At 45.1% G+C, this 26,070-nt stretch overlaps 1 protein-coding gene across 1 annotated transcript in view; it reads left to right on the top strand.

Annotated features, from left to right (window-relative positions):
- The first annotated feature begins 2,232 nt into the window (after positions 1-2,232).
- Positions 2,233-26,070, top strand: part of heatr5a (HEAT repeat containing 5a) — a 41,514-nt gene continuing 17,676 nt past the window's right edge. The window contains exons 1-17 of the mRNA XM_088925934.1: positions 2,233-2,320; positions 7,865-8,037; positions 9,729-9,940; positions 10,942-11,050; positions 11,729-11,878; positions 14,279-14,450; positions 15,296-15,453; positions 17,187-17,436; positions 18,011-18,166; positions 20,097-20,347; positions 20,883-20,994; positions 21,205-21,357; positions 21,945-22,044; positions 22,944-23,053; positions 23,653-23,816; positions 24,636-24,802; positions 25,750-25,855. Coding sequence (XP_088782060.1) covers positions 7,912-8,037; positions 9,729-9,940; positions 10,942-11,050; positions 11,729-11,878; positions 14,279-14,450; positions 15,296-15,453; positions 17,187-17,436; positions 18,011-18,166; positions 20,097-20,347; positions 20,883-20,994; positions 21,205-21,357; positions 21,945-22,044; positions 22,944-23,053; positions 23,653-23,816; positions 24,636-24,802; positions 25,750-25,855 — 2,496 coding nt within the window. The 5' untranslated portion in view covers positions 2,233-2,320; positions 7,865-7,911. The remainder of the gene's footprint in view (positions 2,321-7,864; positions 8,038-9,728; positions 9,941-10,941; positions 11,051-11,728; positions 11,879-14,278; positions 14,451-15,295; positions 15,454-17,186; positions 17,437-18,010; positions 18,167-20,096; positions 20,348-20,882; positions 20,995-21,204; positions 21,358-21,944; positions 22,045-22,943; positions 23,054-23,652; positions 23,817-24,635; positions 24,803-25,749; positions 25,856-26,070) is intronic.

Raw genomic sequence — 26,070 nt, forward strand, 5'->3', positions numbered from 1 at the left:
ATATGCTCACTTGCTCTCTGCTCATTACTTTTGAAAGAGAAATTGTTTGGCTTTAGTTAATGCACAGGTGATGTTTGTACACATTAATATTGGAACTGGAAGTCACTAATTTGGCACTCTGGTAAAGAACTGAGCACTTCTATAAGCTTCCAAGTCATGCACAGATTATGATTTGCATTATTGAAAAGACTGGTTTAATTTACAATATCGGACATTTTAAAGTGCCAATTTGTTACGGAAGCCTTTTGAATTTTATTCAGTTTGAGATGATATGAGACAAGTGTACCTCAGTTTAGAACAAGCTTAATTCAGTTCGTTAATAAGGGAATGAACTCAACTGAACTGTCATTTCAAAGCCTTGCTCATCTCCATGTTACTGAACATGGCGGGATACAGACCAAAGGTCACTATCTCTCATCCTAAACGTGGTGCCGTTACTTTTCATTCTAGCCTATTTCTCAGAGTAATCACTGCTTTAATTAGTTAAAGATGGCTATAAATCCTGAAACACTGTTGCTGTCCACTTGCAGAGTGGTGGCTCTGTGGCTAAGGATCTGTGCCTGTGTCGGGGAGGTTGCTGGTTCAAATCCTGTAGCCAGCAGAGGAATCTTACTCCATTGGGCCCCTGAGCAAGTCTCTTAACCCCAACTGCTCCAGGGGTGCTGTACAGTGGCTGACCCTGTGCTCTGACCCCCAGCTTCTCTCCCTGTCTGTGTGTCTCATGGAGAGCAAGTTGAGGTATGTGAAAAGACAAATTCCCCATACGAGAAATTGTATATGGCCACTAAAGTGATCTTATCTTATCTTAAACAGGGTTGAATAGAATGTGTCTTTCACTTGAAAGTTTCCTAATTTCTTTCCTCATATCACAGAGTATCAGTAAACATTCTTATATTAGATTTTTTTCTGACTGTAAAAGAATCTTAATCAAGTACAGTAGATGAGAAGTGGTGAGTGCATGCAGTAAGGCATGCAGGTCAATGTCATTAACACTGAATCCTATATACCCTGTGGAAATCTTATTGGACTAGACCCTATTTATCCTCAGGACTCGCCTTTTGCATATACCATATTGTGAGGACCCTGTAAAGCCAGGGCTGCTTTGTCAAAGCCCGCAGGGTTACTGTTCAAGAAGCCCAACAGATGTCATTTCTTTGCGCCTTCTCACGTGTTACACGCTTCTCATGTTCACTGTCCTAAATCGTGTGCATGTCTCTTCATTGCAGTTATGTCTGCTTCAAACCCCGCGGCTTTATTCGGCTGGGTTTCTGCCTCTGGGAATGGAAGATTATAGTGCGTGTGATCTCACAGCTCATGTTGCCTCTGTGCGCTTTTTGCGCATCCCATCAAATATTCTGTTTCCGGTTCCACATCTCCAACTGCGCTACTGGTTTGCGGAGCATATTATTCTTTTAGCGATGGGTGCTCAGTTAATCGTGAATAAGACTCCCCTACACATTTCGCCAGGACCGTATTAAAGTGATGATAGGTTTTGATTCTTTTTCTCGTTTGTGGATATATAAATTACCACCTGTAATCTTAAAATACAGAGGGATTTTTTAGAATGTAAATATCTTTCAAAGGCTATACAGTGAGCACACCCCCGCGCTGTTTTTCCTTTGACAGGATACCAGGATTTTCGGTTTACTTGAAAGCAAAAAAAAAAAACTGGTAAGTTTGATTTTTACCGTTTACGTAATATTTATAGCGTCAAAAAATAATTCAGCATACCCTTTAATTGACAGTTCTGGTAAATATAAACTTTACAAGATTTACGCAAACAGTACATGTATATTATATTCTTCATAAAAAACAAAAGCTTTGGTAATGTTTGTCATTTCAATATATTTAGTGCACTTTTTATTTTAAATTCTAAATTGCACACGTGTGCTTGGTTGTTCAACGTTAAATATTCTTGAGTGAATGTCTTTAATTGAAAAGGATCACGATCGCTTCTTTCGTTGCAAGCATTGCATTTCGGTATGCCCCCATTTACCTTATTTGTAACAAAGTGCATTAACAGTACAAGTTAATATCCACCTGCACGTCTATCTACCCATACGAGTGGAGTCAAATTGGCCATCTCAAGTGCCATTTCGTCGTGAGCCGAGTCGCTCCGTAGCTCTTCGGTTGATTAGCATGCCTTGAACTAATTGAGCGTGCTCGGTGGCTCTGCGCTCGGCTGCCTCGCTCTGTTTGTTTCAGTCGGAGTCCGGACAGCAGCTGTAACGCCGAGGCGCTTGGTGTCCGAAACAGCCCTTCAGCTCGGGGCGTCTGCAACATCACCTCGCTGGAATTCACCAACTTTACGAATCATTAGGTAATGCTGAAGAACTTCCCCCCCAACACCCTCACCCTCTAGGTTGGGGTTCGCGTTACCCGGAGGGGGAGAAGGGGGGGGGAGTCCAGTTTCTTACCCGACACCGAGAGCAATTAGGTGGCATGATAGTTGCGGGATCTCTCGCAAAAGCTGTCCGCCTGTATGCTTCAGGCCGGGGTGGGAAAGCAGCCCAGACTCCCAGCTGCGCCCTTTGGTGGGAGTTTTTATGCTTGCTGTGTGTGAATAAGCATTTTCTTCCGCTGCGGACGCGAGCCTTAAATATGACCCTTGACGTCTACGTGTGCCAGGGGAAAGCCTGGATCTCTTTTTCTAGGAATTTGTATGATGTGATTTGTGAATGTTACTGTATGTTCGAGTGGCGATACCTGTCGGGGAGAAAGCTCGTGTAAATGAAGTTAGAGCCCTAGATCAAAATAATAAGCTGAATGGGTTTCGGTTTTTCGAAAGTTTCATGATGCATTCCAATCACTGCCCTTTATAGTAATAAAAAAACGTGAATAGTATTTAACTTTCTCTCTTATTGTCGTTCTTAATCGCAGTGATTTTAAAACCCAGTCGGTTATTTTTTTCCCCATTTTTCTAGACGATATTTATTGCGGCAAAGGTCGGGAAATACAGACGTATATCGAAAGGTCCGGTCTAATTCACAGTGATAGAGATGAGTCGTAAAAAAATATTTTTAACGTAAAAAAACATTTGTATGAATGCGGTATACGCATAACGCACGGATTGCAGTTTCTTTAACATTTGAACAAGTTTCAAAACTTAACTGCGAGTGATGTAATTGCAGTGTGTTTAAAAACGACTAAAAGGTGACAGCATTAACTTCAGCTGTGTTGCATTTCGGACCCGCACCGGTATAATCACGGGGCCGTGGTCTGTAAGATATGTCGCAGTGTCAACCTCTCTGACCAAGTCCGGTTGTTTCAAACCCTTCTGGTGATTTTGTTAGTGCTGCATAAAAAAACAGGAAAGAAGGTTAGAGTTATGCGTGGGATTTAACATGTTTAAAGAGAGGTAGCTGAATCCTACAGTCTGACTTGGCTGGATATTGTATTCTGAATGCACACCTCGGTAATGGGGCACACTGTGTAGGGTGAGTCGTGCTGTCAGGGGCTGGGTATGATTCCCACAGGTTGGAGATAAATTTACGAGGAGCTGCAAATATGTATTTAAGAGTAGCAGAGGGTTCATCTCTGCCTCATCAGCCACCCTGAACGTGTCCTGGCTTCAGAGACGTGATACCAAAAATTACTTCACAACCTGAGCATTACTGGATAATTCCCAATTCCCCCTCGTTGCTGCATTGTGAAGTGAGCGTGTTTGACATTAATATCTAAAATTGACGAGTTGTGAGCGCAGTATCTTTTGCTGAGCTGTTGCATCAGTTTAACCTGGCAGGCTGCTGTCATGATTGGTGTAACTACTGTAGGAATGTTGTGCAGTTCAGATGTGTGATGTAACCTGTGTAGCACTGTCTGGTTCCCAGGTCAGGTGAAGTACCGATAGTGGCCACCTTCCCTGTGTTGAGCTTTGTGGATTTGCAATGATAGGCACCAGGGGCTTGTCAGGTTATTGGAGCAGGAGAATAAAATATCATCTTTGTTTCCATGATCCATGCAAAAGCCTTGAGCAAAGAAGCAGTGATCGTTACAGCTTGTGACTGCTCTCGCTTCCAGTTGAATCACTTCACAAAAGCTCTGCTCTCTCCCAGGAAGCCTCCTGATAGCTGCCACAACGTTTGTCTCACACCAGCTCGTAGCTCTTATTCTGCAGAAGCTGCAACATGAAGAGAGCTCAGCTTGACGAGCTGCCTTGGGAGTTTTGTACAGGTTCTGTACTGTTTCTTCAGCATTGTATTAAGGCTTGACAGTCATAAGCTTGGCTAAACAAATATATGTGACTGCCCACAACAGTTCACAGGTACTGTGGGCCTCCAGGGAATAAATGAAGGTGAAGATTTTCATTCCACTGTCTCTGTTTCATCTTCAAGAAAAATCGGCTTCTCTCTTTAGGAGCAGAGCCTGAATCTTCGTGCTTAGCACGGAAAGTTTAAGATGCATCCTGGAATGTAGATGCAAATTCTTCTTAACTAAGGGAAATTGATCTCTCCCCAGAAGGAGAAGAGTTTCAGGCTAGTCTTTTACCTAGTGTTTCAGCACATGAGGGGCTGGGCTGCTGTTGAAAATGGTCTTGCCCTTGAGACAAGCTGCAAGCCTGGTTTTGAAGATGTTCCTGTCTGTGTAATTCTTCATCCAAGACCATGAAGCCTCTGTTATTTTGAGACAATCTGCTTATCTTTGTAGGATTTTGTAGTTGTCTCACATCAGTGGAAGCTCAGTGATTCTAGTCTGTAAACCATGATTTTCAGTATTTGCTTGGGATAAAAACAGGATCTATAAGAAAATGATTACGTAGGAAATTTCAAATAGTGTAATGATAAATTTACAAAATTATACTGTTTCAGCAGTCCGTCTTCAAATATACGGATACACAATCAAAATGCAAGATTTAAGATTCACATCAGTAGCTCATTGGGCACGTATGTGGTTTTATTTGCAATTTAAATAATGAACAAGTATACTTGTTGGTAGTTTTAGTAGCATTGTGTCTTGGGATTATAAAATGCTGTGCCGAAGTTGTTCATAAAAAAAAATGCCCAGGTGCTACGTGTTGAGTTAAAATGACCAAAGTGAGTGAAGAATCTGTGTAAGTAGTCATTCACAAAGAAATGCGTTTTCTCCGTGTAACAATTACAAGAGAGGCTGCCATGCCCTGCCTGAGCAGTGAGGATTGGTTATTGTTGGCATGCAAGCTTGCAAGCCATTTCCGAAGTGTCGGTTTTCCAGCAGGACAGTGGACAACCGTGCAATGCTAGGACTGGCAACAGCATCGACAGGTTCAACCTCATTGACTGAATCAACCGTGAAACCTGAAGCAGAGGTCACTAGTGGAAACTACAGGAAAGGTGCATTTAAACGGAGAACACTCTTCTAGACAATGGATGGTGGGAGTCTGGAACAAAGCAGCCAAGCCATTTTGTCAAAGTAGATACAGTCGTTTCTTTCAAGATTCTTGGATCAGTTGGCCATGAGCCTTGGTGGGATTGAATGACTTCCTCATGCACCCTCTCCATATATTCTTGTGCTTACAATGGCATGATGTCAGGAAAGAAATGTTGGAGATCTGCCATGGGCAGCCCTCTGTGGGAGTAACGTGCCAGTGGCATCAGCAAGTCACAGCTGTGACCAGCCTGACTTCTCCAGCTGCCTCCAGAACCTGATCAGATCTGTGTCAGCATTACCAGGATTGTGCTGATGCCTGGAGAGGTCTTACCTGATACTGACTTCATAGTGTTTTTATTTTGACAGTGTCACATTTCATCCTGAAAGCTTCTGATGTATTTGATCTGTATTTATTCATTTTGGGACTGATATGTTTAAAATATTGGAGTAAATCCATTAGACCTGTGTTGCATTTTTTGTGTATCAGTGTATACATTTCCGCAAACCTGTTTTTGACATTCAATGCAGCCTTCATTGATCTGAAAACTATTTTTTTTTTACTGGCGCCTCTTTGCACCATGAGATCTATTGCTTCTGGGGAATAAGATACCGAACAAATGTGCACTGTATATCTCTCCTCTGTGGATTGTGCTGCATGCTGCAGTTCCTAATGCTATGAGCCTCACCACAAAAAGCACCCATTAGGAGAGAGCCATATTAAAAGACAGTGCCATTGGTGAATTAATTGTCTAATAATGCACATGCAGAAGGAAGAAGAGCTGTTGATGGGTGTTATGACGTCATATAAGCAAATTCTAGCAGTTTAATGCCTTATCAACTTGATGCCCAAGTAAAGGTATAATAGTAGTAGTTTAAAATGTGTATATTTTACTGAATTCTTACCGGTCAGTTGAACAGATTGATTTGTCAGCTGATGTGTTGTGAACCGAAACCAGGACTGCCAGCGCAATGCTGCCGGGTCTCTGCTGCCTCCTGCTGGACCTGGTCTTCTGTCACGGCCCTTGGATGTCTTACTGAAGAAGAGCAGAAGTGCATCCAGAAGCTCCATGCCAACATCGTCTTACTGCTGCTGATCCAGTAACCAGCCCTGTGAGCTGAGAGCTGTGTTCATGTGGGGTGTAATGATGTAGCATATGGTTGCACACAGCAGTATCTCTTTTGCGTGGTGTGTTTTACTATTCTCATCATTGAATAAGATAAGACGTGAATAAGACACAGCCCTGAATCTACAGATGTGAGGTCAAAGCCAATCAAGCAGTATCTTAGGAGAATGTCAAATGCATTCAAGTCAAAAGTAATATTTTCTTTAAAAAAAATAACCCTATAATACTAGAGTGCCCGTTGCAGTTTTACACAACTGAATTTAAAACCCTGTTTCCAAAGTTATGCAAGGATTAGGCCTTGCTATTATGCATTATGCTTTGAAGTGAAAGTGGAGTGATTTTTACAACAGGAAATACTTTGTAGAAGAAACTGAAGTTGTATAGAATTTATGAAAAATCAAATTTCAATGTACTTTATAGCTTTGTAGTTTAAAGAATTAAACCTGAAAATATGGTCACAGCACTGGCTTAAAATGTAGCATATGAGTAAAATCATGATAGAATAGAATTAAAAGTATTAAGGTTTGATTATGTAAAAGATGAATGTAGACATTTTGGTGAGTATGAATGGACTGAATATTTTTTTACTTGCACTTTGATTGTTTTAATGCAAGATCCACTGTTTAGAAAGAATAATTTCTCCATTCGAATAATAAATAGAATGGTGAAAATCTAGAACCAAGACCCGAAATGGATCATTAAATATCTTGTCCCATGCTTACTCTGACTTGAAGCGTTACTAGCCTGACTTGAAGCGCCAAGTCCAACCCATGGGATCTTCTCTTCTAGACTGGCCATTATTGACAGCCCTGCGATACGTTTGTATTGTCAGCATGTGTGACAGGTACCTGTGAGATTTGGCCTTCAGGAGGCAGTGGCTGTCCTGGCCTGTGATTTGGGCTTCTGGAGCAGGAGGTGGAGTGGGGCCCAGACCTGTCTGTCTGCAGGGTGGATCCCTGCAAAAAAAACTGTCACTTGGGGGAATTGTGGGTAACTAATCCAGCAGATGCTCTAGTGTGCTTGACAGGAGGAGGATTTCTAAATTATTCATGGCGTTGCATGCAGTCTTATTCTCAGCTTACAGTTTTACATTGAGGGTTTCTGGTTTTAAAATGAAAAACGTGACTCGCTGCCATGCACGACTTTGCCCCGAAAGAATTCAACTGAGGCTAAATCTGGCAAAAAAAATGGGTGCATTGCATTAAACGTTTACGTGTTTTTTGAACAAATACGAAGTGGTGCCTGTGCATAACATGCATTCAGGCAGCAACTGAACTGTCCTGCAAGTGTAATTGTCATTAATATTGTTTTCACTCCTTGATCTGGCTGGGCAGCACTGGTGTACCAGCGGCAGGGACGCGTCTGCTTAGCAGTTTGCTGGTGGTGTTTTGCAGGGGCAGAACTCCTGGAGGGGCGCGGAGGGGCAGGAGAGGGAGAAGGAATGGAGCTGGCCCATGGCCTGCTACTGAACGAAGAAGCCTGCAGCCAGCTCAGCAAGCAACAAAAGGCGGAGTTTGTGTTCGAATGGCTACGATTCCTCAAGAAACTTTTAGTTGCGGCAGACCGGGTAAGAGATCTGAATTCGGTGGTTTAAACAGTTTGCGGTGTTCAGGATGCATCTCTAACGAAACTGTTTTTCTCATCCTTGGCTTGAGAGCCATGTCTGTCGCCTTCTAACTTTTTTTCTTCTGTTGTTCTCTAAGCCCTTGGTTTGGCTGACCAGCACTAACTGTAGCTTTGTGGATAAAGTAATGTGTTGCTTGATGAAGACCAGCCAAGCTGTGCTGGTTTAGAATACAGATGAGTCCGTCACAGAGCACTCTGTTGCCAGTGAAGATGTAGCCCGTTCCAGCGGGCTTCAGTGGATTCTGCAAGTGCCAGGTGATTTTCTATAAGGCACTGTGTCATTGAAAAGTGATGGGGTCTATTTAGGAAATAGTTAACGTTTTGAAGATTATGTGGGTGCCGGGGTTTAAACAACTTGAATCTGCATCGCTGAAAACAGAGAAGCTCTTGTAGCTTCAGTATCGTATGCAGTGCTGTTAACATCATCTGACTGACAGCTGGTTCAGGCTTAATTTTAGTTGAAGAAGAACAATTTCCTCTTGGGCTGGTTGACATGTTCAAGAGCATTTTATCTCTCCGTGACAGTCTGGCTTTGTATCAGGCTTGAAAAGAACATAATGAGTTGTCCCCTTGGTAGCTAGTATTTTCCTTCAGAGAAGCAGTGTGCAACTCTACAATATTCAGTGCTGTTATTGAGGACCCCAGGCCTGAGTGACAGGAAGCAATCAGATCAAAATGCAGGTGAATTTAGTAATGTCCAAGAGGGCGATACTTTTTAAAATAATACATTTAGAATTACTGTTACCTTTAGAATGTGGGAGGGTACAGGGAGCCCACTTGCTTTCTTCTGAAACCAGAGCTCTTGGGTCTTGGGATACTTACCAGCAGAGTTGGCACCAACTGGGGTACCCACAGGGACCATGCCAAGCCGACAGGATCACACATTGTGGTGTCCACAGGGGGGACTCCAAGCCCCAGCTGGCTAACAGTGCAGTCCAAACTCACAGAGGCATCTTGTATTGCAGGGCTCAGCCTGAGCTCTTCCTAGCTGGAGCTATTCAAGAGCGAGCCTCCCTTCCTAAGGATGATATAATGGTGCTTTTCCAGACCTGAAAATTAAGAATAAATGATTGTTATAGATCCAGTGCAGTGCCATTGAACTGAAGAGCTAGAGATCTTTCCCCTTATAAATCCTAGCTGGGACTAACAGCTCTGTGAGGATAAAATCTAAATTGTTGTTGACCAGGCAGCTTTTGGGGGGCTTTGTAAGCAGTGCTTTAGGGGAAAGCAAGGTTGACTGAAGCCTCCGGCGTTAAGGAGGAATTAAGGACTGTAATGAGAAGGGATTATTGTCATATAAACATTTCGATGAGACCTACGATATGCTCTGGTGCTGTCCATTCAGTTTTAGAGATGCAACATGTCCTGCTCAGAGCTTTACGTGCCTCATTATTGCACTTGGGAAGAGTGTTTTCACCGAAGAGCTTGAGGTAGGTTTTCTGTGTTGGTCTTTTACACGAATGACCCAGACAAGCAGCAGTGACAGCAGCCAATCTATTAAATCTGAACGTCTTTGTGGATGGGTGGCATTTTAAAAACCTTGCCCTGTTCTTTCAGTAGAATGCGTGGTGTACGGGGTTCACTGGGGAAAACCAGGGATTTTTCAGTGGGTTTGTCCTGTGCTCCCTGCAGGCCGATGTGAAGGAGAAGCAGAAGAAGCTGGTGGAGCAGCTGCTGGCGGTGCTGAACAGCTCCCCAGGGCCCCCCACCCGCTGGCTTTTAGCCCATGACCTGGCCCTGCTCTACAGCGTGGGGGACACCTTCTCCGCACACCACACCGTGGACAAGTGCAACGAGATCATCCGCAGCAAAGACGACTCGCCCAGCTGCCTGCCCACCAGGCTGTGAGTCCAGAGAACACGCTGCTGGGGCTCGAGTCCCTGGTCCTTAATACTTGGGGTCTGTGGCATAAATGAGGAGATTTTTCTGTCTCTTTTCATATGAAGTGAAGATAAAGGATTGAGGAGGTGGGGATAATGCGATCTGTGTGATCTTTTTATTTTTTGCGGGGCTGTCCTTGTCTCTCTTTTCAGCAGTGCAGGATTCACACAAGTTTGATGTTTCTTTGGTTTATTTAAAAAAATCAATTAATAATTCTTGTTTTTCATCCAACCAAGCCATTTCTGTGCAACGTTAAAAGAAATCTGAAAGCTTAAATGGGTGATTTCTAGAGCATGATTCCCTTGTGCTCTAGAAATCTACTGTAAAATTGGAGGAAATCTATTAGATCTTTCAGGAGGCTCGTTATAGTCATGAGCGTGGAAAAAACAGTACACTAACATGATGGTAGAAGCATCCAAGATCGGGAGACTGGATCCACATTCAGGCTCTGTTTGAGAAAACTGAGGTCTGAGGTCACGGGCAGGGGTCATGAGAGGCTGATTAAAGTGCTTTGGAGAATCTGAAAGAGAATCCAAAAAGCAGGCAAAGGTTCAAGGCATGGGAATCTGTCCAAGACATGAACAAAAAACTGGGTCGAATCACAGAGGGTGAAAATACCAAACACAGGGGAAATCCTATAACTAGTCCGTACACAAAACAGAGTATAAACTGGAATAAACGTTTAAAAGCTAGCAAGGACTGCGCGTTGTGGTAGGAAGACCCAGTGACTGAGCAAGGGAGACTGTGAATGTAGGACTTAAATACCTGGAAGTAACAACCTAAGAGCTGGCTTAATTGTGTGCAGGTGGTACAGATAATCCTCCATATCTTGTCGTTATGGTGTTGGAAGAATTAGCAGACAGTGTGGAGACTAGGCCTGTTGCTGCGGGGGCAAAGGGACACTACAGTGCGTCTGTCCAGTGAAGGGGTGTGCGCCGCTCAGATGGCACTTGTGTGTTTTCAGGGCTGCAGTGGCCTGTCTGGGTGCTTTGTATGAACAGCTGGGCCGGCTGCTGGGGAACACCTTCACCGACACCGTTGGGAACCTGCTTAAGGCAATGAAGAGCGCAGAGGTAAGGAGCTGCAGCCCACTGATGAAAAGTGTCAGGAATGTTAAACTGCTCCATTATAAACAGCTCCGATGTTCACCGTGCCGTGGCTGTAGTGAGAGAACAGTGAAGCTCTCACTTGATTGACCGCTCACCTGCTCATGCTGCACCTGAGCTTGGCATCAGGTGTTAGACAGAAACAGCACTTTGTCTTTTTTCTTTATTAGAAGGGTTTCGTAGTATTGAGGCTCTGGCTGTCTCTTTGCCCTGTTGGAACCTGCTGTGAGCTAGATCTCAGGTTAATTGCTCTCAGAATCTGGAGGCCTTCGGTAGTGGGAAAGTAACACATTCATGTAAATGGGAGGCACAATCTGAGTATGGTCTCCGGATCATCAAATTTTAGCAAATACATTCACCATTGACTTTGCATTGAATAATCCGGCAAATATTTCAGATGATATTCTGTGATTTCAATTTAGCTAGTGCCGCCCATTCATTTTAGAAAAGCAAATCCATGATGATAAAATTTACAATGATCTAAAATGACACAGTAAGGCATCCAGTTTTCAAAACAGCTTTGCACTACATGGGTAATGATTCACTGTTTTCTCTTTCTGCCCCTGTTTATCTATTACTTACCTATTATTGATCTGTAAGTGGGAGAAGACCTTTGCTGATTGAGTTGCTCTGCTCTGCCTGCAGTCTCGGGGCCGCTATGAGATCATGCTGAGCCTGGAGAAGATTCTGCGTGGCCTGGGAGTGAGCGCGGTGCCCTGCCACAGGGAGATCTACAAGGCGGCTCGCGTCTGCCTGACTGACCGCTCCATGGCTGTACGCTGTGCGGCTGCCAAGGTAGAGCAGCCCCCGCTCGCCTGGAGACCTCGACTCCTTGAGCGGCGGTACAAAGACAGGCTCCCATTCTCGTGCACACCAGCCCAGGCGGTGAAGCCAGGCTCGGTCTCCGGCTGCTGTATCGTTAGTGGGGCCTTTTGTTCTGCCATGATAGGTCTGAGGTGAAAAAGCGCACCTGTGATGCTCAGTGCCTGACTTCTTCCAGCTGTGTTCTTGAGGTTAGATCTGAAGAGAGTCAAATGATCTGTTTCTGAAGAGGCGGGCTGTGCTGAAGGGCATTCCATGGCAGTGAAGCAGTGAGAGAAGAAGCACTACAACTAGAAGTCTGAGATTTAATCCTGGAAACGATGAGCAAAGGACCTACAGTACGTCAGCTATGGAGGCTGTGGGAGGAAGTGTTAACATGGAGGAGTTCAGAGATGTATGACAGATTGTACGGGCAGTGGTGAAAGAATGAAAAGGATGCTGATGCACACAGAATTCGGTGCCAGTAGGTTGCAGTTACTTTTGTTTTAGTGTTAATGACATTTCATTCAGAAATGAGCATGGTAACATTAAAATGGCAGGTTCCTCTATCTGGTGATGTGTTTTTTCCCATTTGCTTGCAGAATGAATGGTTCGTAACCCACACGAGCTCCCAGGGGGTTGGAAAACTGAAACCATTATGATTGAAATGCAGCTCCCTTGCCTGCTGCTTTGCCTGGCTTATGTTGATGAGGTTTGTCTGATAGAAGATGGCAGGGTAGTCGTTTCTCCGATTGGTCATTCTTTTCTTTCTAGACTTTGATGTAATAGAATCAAATTGGAGTTAAAGCAAAACTTGGGAGTGGTGCTGAACCCAGGTTTTTAAAATATCACCAGACTCAGTCGATTTCGGTACAGCCTGAGAGTGAGGGGTTGACTTTATAGCAGAGTGTTGTGTTGTCTGTCGAAAAAGGTTTGTCTTTAAAACCGCAGCAGGCAAACTGTTTTCCCTGTCCGCTGTTCATATGCTTGTGTTCTAGAGCAATCCGGTAGGCTCTGCTGTCCCTTTAATGCCTTCGTTATAAGTGATCTCAAATATGTTAGCTGATTTTTTTTGTGAAGAGTTTGACGCGTATGCCTGTGCTGGGGACCCTTTGACACTAAAAAAAAAAACTTGAGAAGAAGGCAAATTCTTAGGCATGTCCTTATCTCCTGTGGTCTGTTTGGATCGTTGGCTCCCATTCACTGGCATGTTTGGTTTCTGTGGGACCAAACAGACACTACAGAGAGCAAAGGAAATGACTGTGCATTCTGCTGCATGCTGACTTCCTCGCAGGCTGTGGGTTAATGTGAGAGCTCCGAGCCCTTCTTTAGCCCTGCATTTTACATGAGTGTCCGAACCAGAGAAATTTAAAGCCTTGACATTTTCAGCGACGGTCTGACATTGATAAGAGTTTTGCCATTTGCTGTAGAGACAGAACATAAAAATTGAAAGCAGTCTGTGAGGAAGCTTTTTTTTTTAAAATATAGTTGGTCAGTACCTGGATGGGAGACCTCCTGGGAAAAACTAAGGTTGCTGCTGGAAGAGGTGTTAGTGGGGCCAGCAGGGGGCGCTCACCCTGCGGTCCATGTGGGTTCTAATGCCCCAGTATAGTGACGGGGACACTATACTGTAAACAGGCGCCTTCCTTCGGATGAGACGTAAAATCGAGGTCCTGACTCTCTGTGGTCATTAAAAATCCCAGGGCGTTTCTCAAAAAGAGTAGGGGTGTAACCCTGGCGTCCTGGCCAAATTTCCCATTGGCCCTTACCAATCATGGCCTCCTAATAATCCCTATCTATGAATTGGCTTCATTACTCTGCTCTCCTCCCCACTGATAGCTGATGTGTGGTGAGTGTTCTGGCACACTATGGCTGCCGTCGCATCATCCAGGTGGGGCTGCACATTGGTGGTGGTGGAGGGGAGTCCCCATTACCTGTAAAGCGCTTTGAGTGGAGTGTCCAGAAAAGCGCTATATAAGTGTAAGCAATTATTATTAATATTATTATTATTATTATTAAAAAGTACTTCTGAGCAAACACAAAAGGCTGGTTTAACTGTGGTTAATTGTGAATGTGTGGAAAATTAAAATGTGTCTGTTTACCAAACTGCAATGTGAACCTTCAATTATTAACAATCTGGTTGCCTGCTAGCACCATCTTCATTTGATGCATTTAAAGCTTCTCGGGGAATTGAGTTAAAAGTAACTTGTTCATTAAATAAACAGGCTGATTTTTTTGTGAAAAAACCAAACATATCAGCTACATTTGTCCCACAAGTCCAGTGGTCTCCAGTGTTTATCCTTTTGTCCTACCAGTAGTTGTGGTCTTTTTAAATTTCCTGAATAGAGCAAATGTCGGTATTTAAGTATTTGTGGGCTTTTGTTCAATTCTCAGTGTCTCCTGGAGCTTCAAAGCGAGGCCATTTTCCTTCGGACCTCAGAACTGGAGAACGTGGTCACCTTGTGCTTCAAGGCCTTTGAAGGCTCCAATTATGATGTGCGGATGGCTGTTTCTAAGCTTCTGGGCACCATTCTAGCAGCAGCTGTAATGCCTAAGCAAGCCACAGGTGAGAGTTGGAAAACGAAGGTTTTCATTGTTGTTGCTTTCTACTGGAAATGAATTCCCTAAATACGCTTTTGGTTGTGTGTTTGCTTAACCCTACTTATTAAAGTAATCTTATTTTAGCACAAAAGAGTTTAAAATGTTGTGACATTTTGTGTGCGTGTGTGTATATAGTGTGCATATGAAATGATGAAAATATACAGATAATGGCTCTAACTGGTAATATAGTTGTAATATGGATTGGACATGATAATCCAGAAATACACAGCTCTTGTCCCGACCGATTGAATGATGGAGGATGATAAGGAAAGGATAGTGTCTGGTATTTCAGCAGGTGTCAGCAAACAGATTGCTTTCTAGCTGTTCAGTCCCTTCCCAGTCTCAGATCAATACAAGAGCTGTGGGCAGTGAAGCAGCTGGAAGCCAAAGAAATCACGATTGTTCAGCTGACTAATGGAAACTAAAATGTGATTAGTGTTACAAATTTCTGATTTTGCGAGCGAGGCATTGACCTTATACCACTCTTAAGAAGCTGACTGATTAGCCATGAGAACAAAGCAGGTACTCATTCGGGACTGGCTGTCTTTTTACCATGTGTAGCACTGACAAATTATGACAAAAAAGTGCATATTGTACCACAACCAAGCTCCTAAGGTCCACGTTACAGTAAAATGAAACAGTTTTCGAAATGTTTAAGATGAGAATTGCCTTCAGGGGTGTATTTCGATTTTGGCACGCTGCTTGGGTGCAAGCTCTAGGGAGTGTCTGCCTGCCCTCCTGCAAGACTTCAGCTGGTTCTCATTCTCTCTCTCTTCCCTTCTTCCTGCCTCCCTCTCCCTCTCCCAGCAGCGCCCAGGCAGAGTCTGAAGAAGACCTCCCTGGAGGAGGTGATGGATCTCCTAGCCTCGGGGTTTCTGCGTGGGGGCACGGGGTTCCTGCGGGCTGGCGGGGACATGCTGAAGGGCACCAGCTCGGTCAGCAGGGACGTCAGAGTGGGCATCACTCAGGTTAGTCTGCGACAGTGACCAGTGACCTTCAGCTAGAGAGATGATGGGTACCACGTGGGTGGAGCTGGGTAGCAGTGGCTGTTCACTTCCTGCGTTCATTCATTTTGTGTAGGAAAGCCTTTATTTTCTCAAGTCTCAATCGAAGAGTTTGTATTGACAATTGCATCGTCTGGGTTTTCCCGTTCGTCTTATTTGCTGTAGCAATCACGTTAGTAGAGGACTGTGGATGAAGATGTCTATAGATGTTCATACACAGTCCATATCCCTCTGCTCCATTTCCATATTTTCTTTTTTTAAGCTGTTTTTTTTCATTCATAACAAATAATATAATGCGTCACATTTTGCACTGTCAACAAAGTCGGAATTAACATACATCAAGGGAACTATTCCCCCACAAATATTTGTGTACTAGGCTGTGGAAGAGAAGCTAAAACATCATTTTTAACTTTGTGTATGCGTAATATCTTTCCACACTAGTAACATTTTGCCGCTACTGTATGTCGACGGTGCAAGATCCGGGAGTACTCCTGGTTATTTTAAAATACATCAGCAGTAGTACCATGCTGTCTAATCCAAACACATTTGCCTTCTTTTGAGATCACTGAACAGGTTCACATAGCATGGGGACAATAGTGGGAAATTACACCCTCTGTCTAATATCCCCTTGAAGTCTGTATTAACTCACATTTTAACTCGGCTTCAGGAAAGAAAAAAATGAATTATGCTGCTCCTGCACCGGATAAATAGTAATTCTTGATTAAATTGCTGTCAAATTAAGATGTGGCTTTGTTACAACATCCCGCTTCATTGAATTCCTAATAGATATTTAATTGTCTCTCCTGGGAAAGGGTTTTTCTTCCACATAATCTCGTGGCCTCCAGAATGTGATTAATGTGAGCCTCCACTACTGACTTTCCTGACGAAAATAAAAACAGAAAGTCTGTAGTCTGCGTGAAGCTGGAAAGGGGAGCCCCAGAATTGAACAGCAGACTCCCTGAGCAGCCAGGATCCCGTTCTGAGTTAGTGGACTTGTCTCCTGGTCAGCCGTGCAGCTGATTGTCAGGAGACTCGTATTGGAGAAATCTGACACTGGTATTGTTCTTGCTGACAGCAAGAGTGGGGCGGTGTGGTGGCTCTGTGGCTCAGGATCTGCACCTGTGGCTGGGAGGTTGCCAGTTCAAATCCCGCAGCCGGCAGAGGAATCCTACTCTGTTGGGCCCCTGAGCAAGGCCCTTAACCCCAACTGCTCCAGGGGCGCTGTACAATGGCTGACCCTGCGCTCTGACCCCAATCTTCTCTCCCTGTCTGTGTGTCTGTGTCTTATGGAGAGCGAGAGTATGTGAAAAGACGAATTCCTAATGCAAGAAATTGTATAGGGCTAATAAAGTTATGTTATGTTAAGTACTGTTGGGAACAGCACTGGCTGGAACCCGTCAAACACTTGTAATTTCAGAAGAATCTTTGTTCGAGCTTTGATATTTCCATTTTTTTTGTCCCCTTGTTCATCCATTTCCTTTAAGTCGTGACATTCAGTTTGACGTTGAAGCTGGTTTAGTCCTGGCGGTCATGGCTGTACAAGCTGTTGCAGCATGTACATGTGCAGTGTTTTCCCCCTGATTGCTATGGAAGATGTTTTCCACCCTGGGGAGGTGGGGGGGGGGGGGGGGGAGTTTCCCAGCTGCAGCCTTGGTGAGGCAGCCTCTGTCACGGTGAAGGGCGTCTCTGTCCCCCAGGCCTGCGTCGTGTTCGTCTCCTGTCTGGGTGGCCCCTGGCTGGAGAGGAACTTCTCGGCCCTGCTGGGGCTCGTCTTGGAGCTGGTGTCCCACCCCAAGGCCACGCAGACCCCGGCAGACGCCATCTTCAGCCGCCGATGCATCTCCTTCGTCCTGCGCGCCACGGTGGGGGGGCTGCTGGGGGAGAAGGCCCAGATCGCGGCCGCCAGGGAGATCTGCCAGGCGGTGGGCCGACAGAAGAGAGCTGTAGGTGAGCGCTCGGGTGGGTCAGCTTGAAATCGGTCACGCCTGCAACCGCTCCTGCTCTGACAACAAGACGCAACATCCCCAGTGGGAGTAAGCGGCCTAAATATCCTGGTTAAAAATAAACATTTCCTTGACTGGTGACAGAAATCCTGATGGATAGGACAGGAACAGGACATCTAGCGCCTTCCCTTTTTGAAAATAATTACTTCAGCTGGCAGAAGAATGCCGAGAGACATCAGAATGCAAAACTTCAAAATACCCTTTTCAGTAACTTAAAAAGGGCTTCAACTAAGTGACAGTTGCTATTTTTTTCCCTTTTGAAAGAAGTGTATATAAAAATACCATAAAACAAAGTGGTGTTTGACGCATCTTGCTGCAGTGGATTAAACTTCCGTGCCTAGGATTGTAGTCTTTTTCTGTTCCTTATTTTGAAAGCAAACTTGGAAATAGCATTCTTATTTTTCCTTCAAGTGCTTCATGTTTTTTTTTGGGGGGGGGGGGGCTTTGGATGTTCCTTTGCAGCTGCAGGTGTGGCTCAGCTGATGGGGAAAAGTGCCTTTTCTGTCTTGAACCTACAGATGCCGCCATGAGCGAGAGCAATTTGGAGACGCGGGTGGGGACGTTGGATGTCTCGGCCAGCCAGCATGTGCTGGTCTGCGCCCTGCTGGAGCTGGGCAGTCTGGTTCAGGGTCTGGCCTCCACCGCCACCCCTCTGCTGCAGGACGCCAGCACAGGTACAGGAGGGAGATGTCCCGTAACTGCAGGAAATGACCGGCAAGTAATCCTGCGTCCATGACCATGTTCATGGGGTGCTGCTGGGAGTTGTGATAGAACTTGCACCCTGCTCTCTGCTAGAACTTTGTTCTGTGCATTTGAGTTTTATGACTTTTGTCTTTTGTGGTCTAATGTGAATTTTTACATTGTTGCGATTCTCTGTAATTCATTTCTGAGACTTCATGAAAATTGGTAGAAGTGAGTGAGATCTTTTCATTTGATTAATCAAGTGAAATAAGGGCTGACTGTTAATCTTTGGGATGTCTTCTTCTCTGACTGAATGCGTTATCTTTTCTTATGGATCCTTATAAACATTAAATAGAATAAAATTATTTTTACAGAATATAAAATACCCCTTCAGTGGTAGATCTTGTTCATATTGACTTCCCAGTTGTAGATTTTCTTTCAAATGCAAAGACTTTCATCTAACAAAAATCAAAGCAAAGGTTCTCTCAAAGCCAGCTCCTAGCATGAGAGAGTCAGCACTATTGATCAATTATTTATACAACTCATGTTTCAACTTTATTGCTAAGAAGTAAAATTTCAGTGCTTTCTAATTCACTGCACGGTGCAGACAGACTTCAGGCTGGGGAATTATCACAGGCTCCCTTCATTGATCCTTTGGGTTCTGGGAACGCCAGTCAATAACCTTCCGCACACAGGGTTATCAATAACTGCCACATGTAAAATACTTATTCTGCTCCTGGACTGTGAAGTTGTATTTTATCAATGGGTGTCCTGCTTCTAGTACACTTGCAATATGTTGGATCAGTATTGTATCCACTTCAAAGTGATCTGTGTTGATGGCTGGCCAAGGACACAGGGTTTTTCCAGGGCCATATAATGAACCCAGTGTTTGTGAATAAACCTAAAGACCAAAAAGTATGGTAAGAGGTGTTTTTGATCAGTCCAAACCCATAATCCATTATCTTTCATTGGCACAAGGCTTCATTAGACATTGTTAGGCAGAAATTCATCTTATTCTAAAGAGCTAAACTGTACATATCGTTAAAATATTTTAATTTCAGAGGCCTCTGTAGGCAATACTCAGTCCCACAACCACAAGCCAGCGCCCTGTCTGATGAGACAGAAGACAAAGCCCTCTGCCTAAGTGTTCAGGTCCCTGCTCTGGGCAGCCAGTCCATACAGAAAATAACCAAAATGCGTTCTTGCTACATGCTTGAGGGTCCTGTCCTACAGCTGCTGCTTGGAACAAAAGGCAGGATCTTGAAAAAGCAGTGAAATCAGAAGAGGCTTTCTGTGTTTGCTAGTGAGGGCCCTGACACAGAAAAGTGCTCCAGCAAGGCCCCAGTGATCACAGAAATATTCACTTTAACTCTTTACATTCATTCCTAAGCTGCCTCAAAAAAACACTTAATTACATCGCTCAGTTCATACAGGACTGTTTTATCTTGCCAGAAGATGTTTGCTTCTAAGCATCTGCAGATTGAAAGGTGTGGATATCTGGCTCTGGCCAGGGGTCATTGACCTGGTCTCCTTACCCGGCTTGAGAGAATTTTAGAATGGATGCCTGCTGCTGTATGTGACACCACAGAAATAGCTGAAAGGCGGGACAACATCAAGAATAGCCACTGGGTAATAAGTAGAATGCGGACTTTTTACCCTCCCATTAATGGTAATAAAATGGCTCGACTGGGCCTATAACAACCTGTGTAAAACTGTTGCGATTCAGGGCACTGTGGGCAATACACCTCCATCACTGTGTCTCCTTCGGTGGTTCTCCGGAGGTGGCCATTTTCGTTACAGTTAAACTCATCTCAAGCGTTCACTGGACTGCGCTGTGACTGCTCGCGCCCCGGGGCCCGCCTGTCTGCAAAGGCACGGGGCAGCGGGCGTCTCACGCAGCTCGCTGCGCCGTGTCGTCCGCAGGGGTCCTGGACGCGGCGGTGTCCGTGCTGCTCCACCCCAGCGCGTCGGCGCGGCTGGCCGCAGCGTGGTGCCTGCGCTGTGTGGCCGTGGCGCTGCCCTCCCAGCTCTCCCCGGCGCTGGACCGCTGCGCCGAGCGGCTGCACGCGCTGAAGTCCTGTCCGGAGGCCGTGGCTGGGTACAGCGCCGCCATCGCCGCCCTGCTGGGCGCCGTGCAGCACTGCCCTCTGGGCATCCCGCACGGCAAGGGCGAGGTAGGGCTGTCACCGGGAGAGGGGTAAACTGACTCGGACAGGAAATCAAAGGAAAATCGGAAAGAAAGCAGTGATCCGTGTCCGACGCGTGTAGAATATTTGCTGGCACCTTCAGTAAAAGTTGCTGGTTCTGTGTGTCAAACAGGATAGTATTAGTATGTGATTAACTGAGAGATGGGTGTGATACGGGTGAGGAAGGCTGGGAGGTTTTGACAAGTTGCGGAGTGGTGAAAAAAGTTTCCTCGAGTCTGTGTGGGAATTTGGAAGCTGGTAAGACTGTGCAGCTGCGACTGCTGACACTGGTTCCTCTTGGCTGATATAACACAAGGCAGAAGAGAGCCAGGGCAGTGATGTATTAATAGCCTGCTCCTCGTACCCTGGCACCTGTACCTCGTAATTATTTATTGATTGAAACTCCAGCATCCTTTGAGACTTTTGCGAGTGAAATTATCACACTATTCCCAAGTGACACGGTAGCGTCTGGTACTGGTTTAAAAACTATTTATTTCTGCCCTCTGTCTTCTGGGATTTTCAGGTAGTAATTGGCTTGGCAGAGGACTTGCTTCGATCTGCCGTCCAGAACAGCCGCATCTCTGTCCAGCGCACTCAAGCTGGCTGGCTCCTGCTGTCAGCATTAATGACATTAGGTAAGATGTTTTTTCCATAATTGCATTATTTTTTAAAGCAGTGAGCTATTATCTAGAATTTAGAAATTGGATCTTGCCAGAAGCCGCTGTTGGAATGAGGAATCTTAGCTCTGAAGTGGAGAAGCTAACCTTGGGAACGATGGGGTTCTAAGGCCAGGAGCCTGAAATAAATCTTTTGGAATAAACGGGATGTCTTTCAATCTGGGGCAGGGCCCGCTGTTGTCGAGTGCCACGTTCCCAGGATCCTGCTGCTGTGGAGGTGTGCTTTCCCTTTGTCCGTTAAGGATCTGGACACGGAGCGCAGCCGTGGAGACTCTTTCACCTGGCAGGTGACCCTGGAGGGCCGGGCAGGAGCCCTATGTGGTAGGTTCAAAGTCCACCCGCACCGATTGGTCAGACGATCACACTGCCCCCTGCTGGATTTTTCATGCCTGCTCACTTTCAGAACAAGGTAACACATGGGCTTAATGCCTCGGTCCTTGCCTGAAATTCCTTGCTCAAGTAGAGCAAAATTGTGAGGACACTGTTTTGCTCATGTTTGCTGTGAGTTGATGGTAATTGAGTTTTCTATATCTGTCCCCTTCCAGACGTCTTGGTCTTCTCCGGATTTTCAGATATTCAAAAAATAGTATAATATTCATAAATGTGCCTGCTGCTTAAACAGTTTGATTAAAAAGGACATTAGAGTTTTTTTCTCACATGCAAATGAATAATTTATAAACATTCAAATGGTTTCTAAAATGTTTTTGCATTACTGCAATACCTGGTTCTATGCAGGACCAATTAGTGGAGTGTTTTTTTTTACCAGTAAGAATCAATCTCAAATCCACAGCTTCAGTCATGGCTTGATTTACAATTATTTATACATTTGGAGAAGTGGTTTTTAGTGCATTGTGTCGTTTTGGGGTTGGGGGGGTCTCACACACGCTGTCCTCCCTCCTCTTGTCCAGCGATGAAGAACTTTGTCGTGCACTGTGGAGATCTCCTCAACGATGATGTCATCGGCCGGCTGCTGCCGCCCCTGACCTGTGCCGTAGCTTTATTAACGCAGTAAGTAGTCGCCGCTCTGTCTGGGACCGCTGGGACACGGAGGCTATGGCTGGACACTGGACAGGGGGCTGTGAATGTGGTGGTCCTGTCGCATGTTGGGGCAAAGACTCAGCTGAGCTTGGAAATAGGCTCGTGCCTGGTTTATTTGTTCAGGTGCTGTTTATGCCCATTCTTTTCACTTGCACACCTTTCTCTTTTGTTAGCAGTGATGTGGGACCTCCCAAGTGGGAGGTCAAAGTGCTTGCTTGAGCGCAGGTGATCATACGTTTGAGTTGGCCAAACGAACCTGAGGGGAGGGGGGGTGCTGTTTGAGAGGGGCAGCCTGAAACAGCAGCAAAGTGATAATAAAGCTCGACACCTCGAGTGAAACTTGCATTTAGAAGAATGACTTTGTGGGGGGGGGAAAAAACACTTCAGATTTCCCTTCCCATGTTATCCTTGGGACTAAACTGTAGCTCAAAAGGGTGATGAAAGATGGTTTATCACACAAAACAGAACTACGAGGCATTTAAGAAAGACTGCCAGATTTATTGAAACCCTTCTCTTCTCAACCTTGACGTTGAACGCATTTGGCTCACTCTGAATGTGGCTGTAGACTAGTTAGGCAGCGTGTGTACCAGACTGCAGAGCGAAGACCTCAGGCTTCATCAGGTGCTGAGGGGGGATTCTGAGAAATCTCTCCACCCTCGCCAGCCGAGCCTGGTTAACGAGCAGCAAGAAGAGAGTCATGTGACTTGGGGAAAACGGCATCAAGCTGACCATGGAGCTCCAGCAGTTCCTACTTACTCATTATAAAAGCTTATTCTGCACGACTATAAGTTGGCTTATTGACTGTTTTTCATTATGACATTGAAAATAGAAGCTTTTAATTCCCAGTGCCTTCTTTTCTCTCTCCTTAGGTTGCCTTCACTTCTAAAAGTATATGGGAATCCAATGAAAAATATATCAATGGTCTTTAGACAGAGACTGTATGAGATCCTTGCTTTTCTGCCTCCTAAGACCTATGAAGGTAAGATTATAAAGTTAGAGAAACAGATAAAAACTATCCAATGGGGATCAGTGTTTTTTTCTTAGGAATATAGTTTTTTATTTATTTATTTAGATTAATTTTAACATTTGAAATTGATGCTCCTATTTGCCTCATTATTAAAAGTGCTCCTCATGTGGTGCAGTTTGCGCTCATGTGTGATCGATGAGAGTTCAGCCTGCTCTGTGATAACCTTTCTTTGTGAAGATCTGTGGCAGTCTGTGACTGGCCATCTTTGCTGGGTGCAGAAAAGTGCTGGAGAAAAATACTCAGCTCTTTTAATCTGTGATGGCTTCTAAAGGATCTCTTTAATTTGCTTGAATTCAAATTCAGATAGCATGAAATGATTTAGTGAGGCTACTAAAGTGACTGAAAATTACCGGAAGTCTATGTTAGTATTAGTGTTAAAGGTATGGTGAGGTATAGGGTGATAACTAGAACTGAGGGAAAGGATTGAGTTATGGTGAAGGTTTAGTACAGGGTTACTTTTAGGACTAATGTTGAGTTAAGGCCACGATAAAAACTTAGTGGACTGTCGGCTATGCGATCGGCTCACATCCTTGCCTTGCCGCCATTTCCAGAGAGTTTCAGAGCCGTGCTCAGACAGCTGGTCAGTGACTTGACTGGACCCGAGAGCCCTGTGTGTGCTGGCCCGGTTCTGCTGCCGCCTCTCTGCCACACGGACGATGTGTCTCTCCTTGGCCCGGCACTGCAGGACACCGACCACCACTTCATCGAGGAGCAGGTCTGAGCCACTGGGCCAGGGCAGCCCAGCCCTGTACAATACTGTGATCAGATCTTCATCTAAGTCCTAAAAACAGATCAAGAGAAACCCAATAAAACAAATAACATGCAAAAGGATATACTTTTTCATTCATTTATCGATCAAAATGATCCAACATTAAATGTCTTTGTCGGAAAAAGTGTGTGAGCCTATGCACATAATGAGGGAAATGTACTTGCACTCGGTTTTTTAAGTTTCCATATTTTTCTGTAAATCTCCTCTGCAAATCTGTATCCGATAAAGCTTTTAGGAAATAGCTGGTTAGTTGTGAAATGAACTTCATGAACAGTCGTAACATTTCTGTTTGTACTGTATTGGAATTGATATACTATGATATACTGATATACTATATACTGTACATATATATAGTATACAAAGGAACAAGTAATAGGTTTATTCCATGCTGAAAAAAAGAAGAAAGAGAACACAACGTTTCGGCCGTGGAGCCTTCTTCAGGTGGCCTTCTTCAGCCTTCACACCTGAAGAAGGCTCCACGGCCGAAACGTTGTGTTCTCTTTCTTCTTTTTTTCAGCATGGAATAAACCTATTACTTGTTCCTTTGCAGCCTACGCATGCTGACGCAGCTACCCACCTGAATATATATAGTATATACTATATGCTGATATACAACCGATATGCTATACGTTAAGTTGGCTCAAGGCTTTAATATTAAGCTCATTACTTAATAAGGGGCAGGACTACACCCTGATGGCAGGGAGCATTTGTTTCTGATTGGATCAGCGCCTGGTTGTGCTGACCTGCCTGCGCTGTTTCCTCCAGCTGCACCAGGGCGGCGGCGCTGGGGGGGGGAGCCTGGAGCACGACGTCTTCGTCATCTGCGAGAAGGGGTGGAGGGTCCCCGCGCCCCTGCCTCCCGCGCTGGCCGTCGTCGTGGCGGCGGCGCGGCTCTTCGGGGTCGTCTTCCCGCACCTTGCGGCCGCGCAGAGGTAGCCGCCTTCCCCGAAGAGGAAGCCGCCGTTTCCCGTTGTTGCCGGCAGTCAGACCTGTCCGCGGTCTTTCTTCGAAATAATGCCGAAGCACTCCCCTCCCCTCCAGGGCCAAATGAACAAGTAAAAACTGAAGGCAGTGCGCTTAGTGTCCTCTTAGAGTTAGATTTCATTGTTCTGACACCCAGATTAGATCAGGTTCGAGCCACAGCATCTCAGAGCCCATCCTGGTGTCCATGGTTTTAAGCGACCAAGGAGCACAGGACTCTGACCCTGGATGGGAGACCAGTCCATCACCGAGCCCACGCCCAGCAAACACTGGTCCTGGCTGGGCTGGGTGGACTGGAGCCATGGCGGTAAAGTACCTCACTCAAGGTACAACAGCAGTGTCGAACCCACAGCCGCCACTCCCGAGTCCAGAGACTTTTCGCTACACCGTGCTGCCCCAGATTGTATTAGATTGAACACGAGTTCTCAACATGGTTTTAATTAAAGGGGAAGCTTAGTTAAAACTCCCTTTTATATTTTGGGGTTAGAAAGAATCAGCAATGATGATAGTTATTTGCCCATACATCACAGGACGTCAGTGACTAGTGAGCAGGAAGGGTCGCATCACATCACAATCCGTGGGTTTAAGACAACATGGCGACTTAGGGTACTTTCACAAAGTTCTCGGTTTTTGATGATTAATTCGAAATTTGTAAAATTTTTCTATGAAGTCAATGAATTTATTTTGTTACTGAGATTCAATAACCATTGTGAGAAACTGGGACTGCAATTTAATTTCGATTTTCTGAACTTATAGTACATTTGCCTCTGTACATTCTTTCAAATATGCCTTTAAGTGTAAGGGTCCTGCCTTTTATTTTTAGCTGTGTATTATTAACAGGAGGTGTTATAGTCTGCCCCTCACCGTCTTTTTACAATGATATTCTTTTGAATTGAAGAGCCCAGATTCTGGAGCAGTTTTTGGAGAGCCTAAAACAACTCAAAGGAGTCCGCCAGCAGGCAGCCCAGATCCACACAGTCTCCGCGTTCTGCTGTGCCTTGAAGGTAAATCTCCAGGTTCCTCGAGTCCGAGAGTGTAAACACTCCCTGGCGGTGCACGCTTTGGAGAACTGGGTGAGCAGTGGGAAGGATTGGGAGTTATCAACCAGTCGCAGCATTTTGAGCATTTCTCCCTGTGAGGAATTCTGATACTCGGGGCTCTTCAGCCTCTTCTGTTCCTTAAAAGTATCGAGCGCTCTAAGTCTCAAGTGGCACAACAA

Source organism: Atractosteus spatula, chromosome 9, assembly GCF_055471065.1.
Source record: "Atractosteus spatula isolate fAtrSpa1 chromosome 9, fAtrSpa1.hap1, whole genome shotgun sequence".
Classification (NCBI taxonomy): Eukaryota; Metazoa; Chordata; class Actinopteri; order Semionotiformes; family Lepisosteidae; genus Atractosteus; species Atractosteus spatula.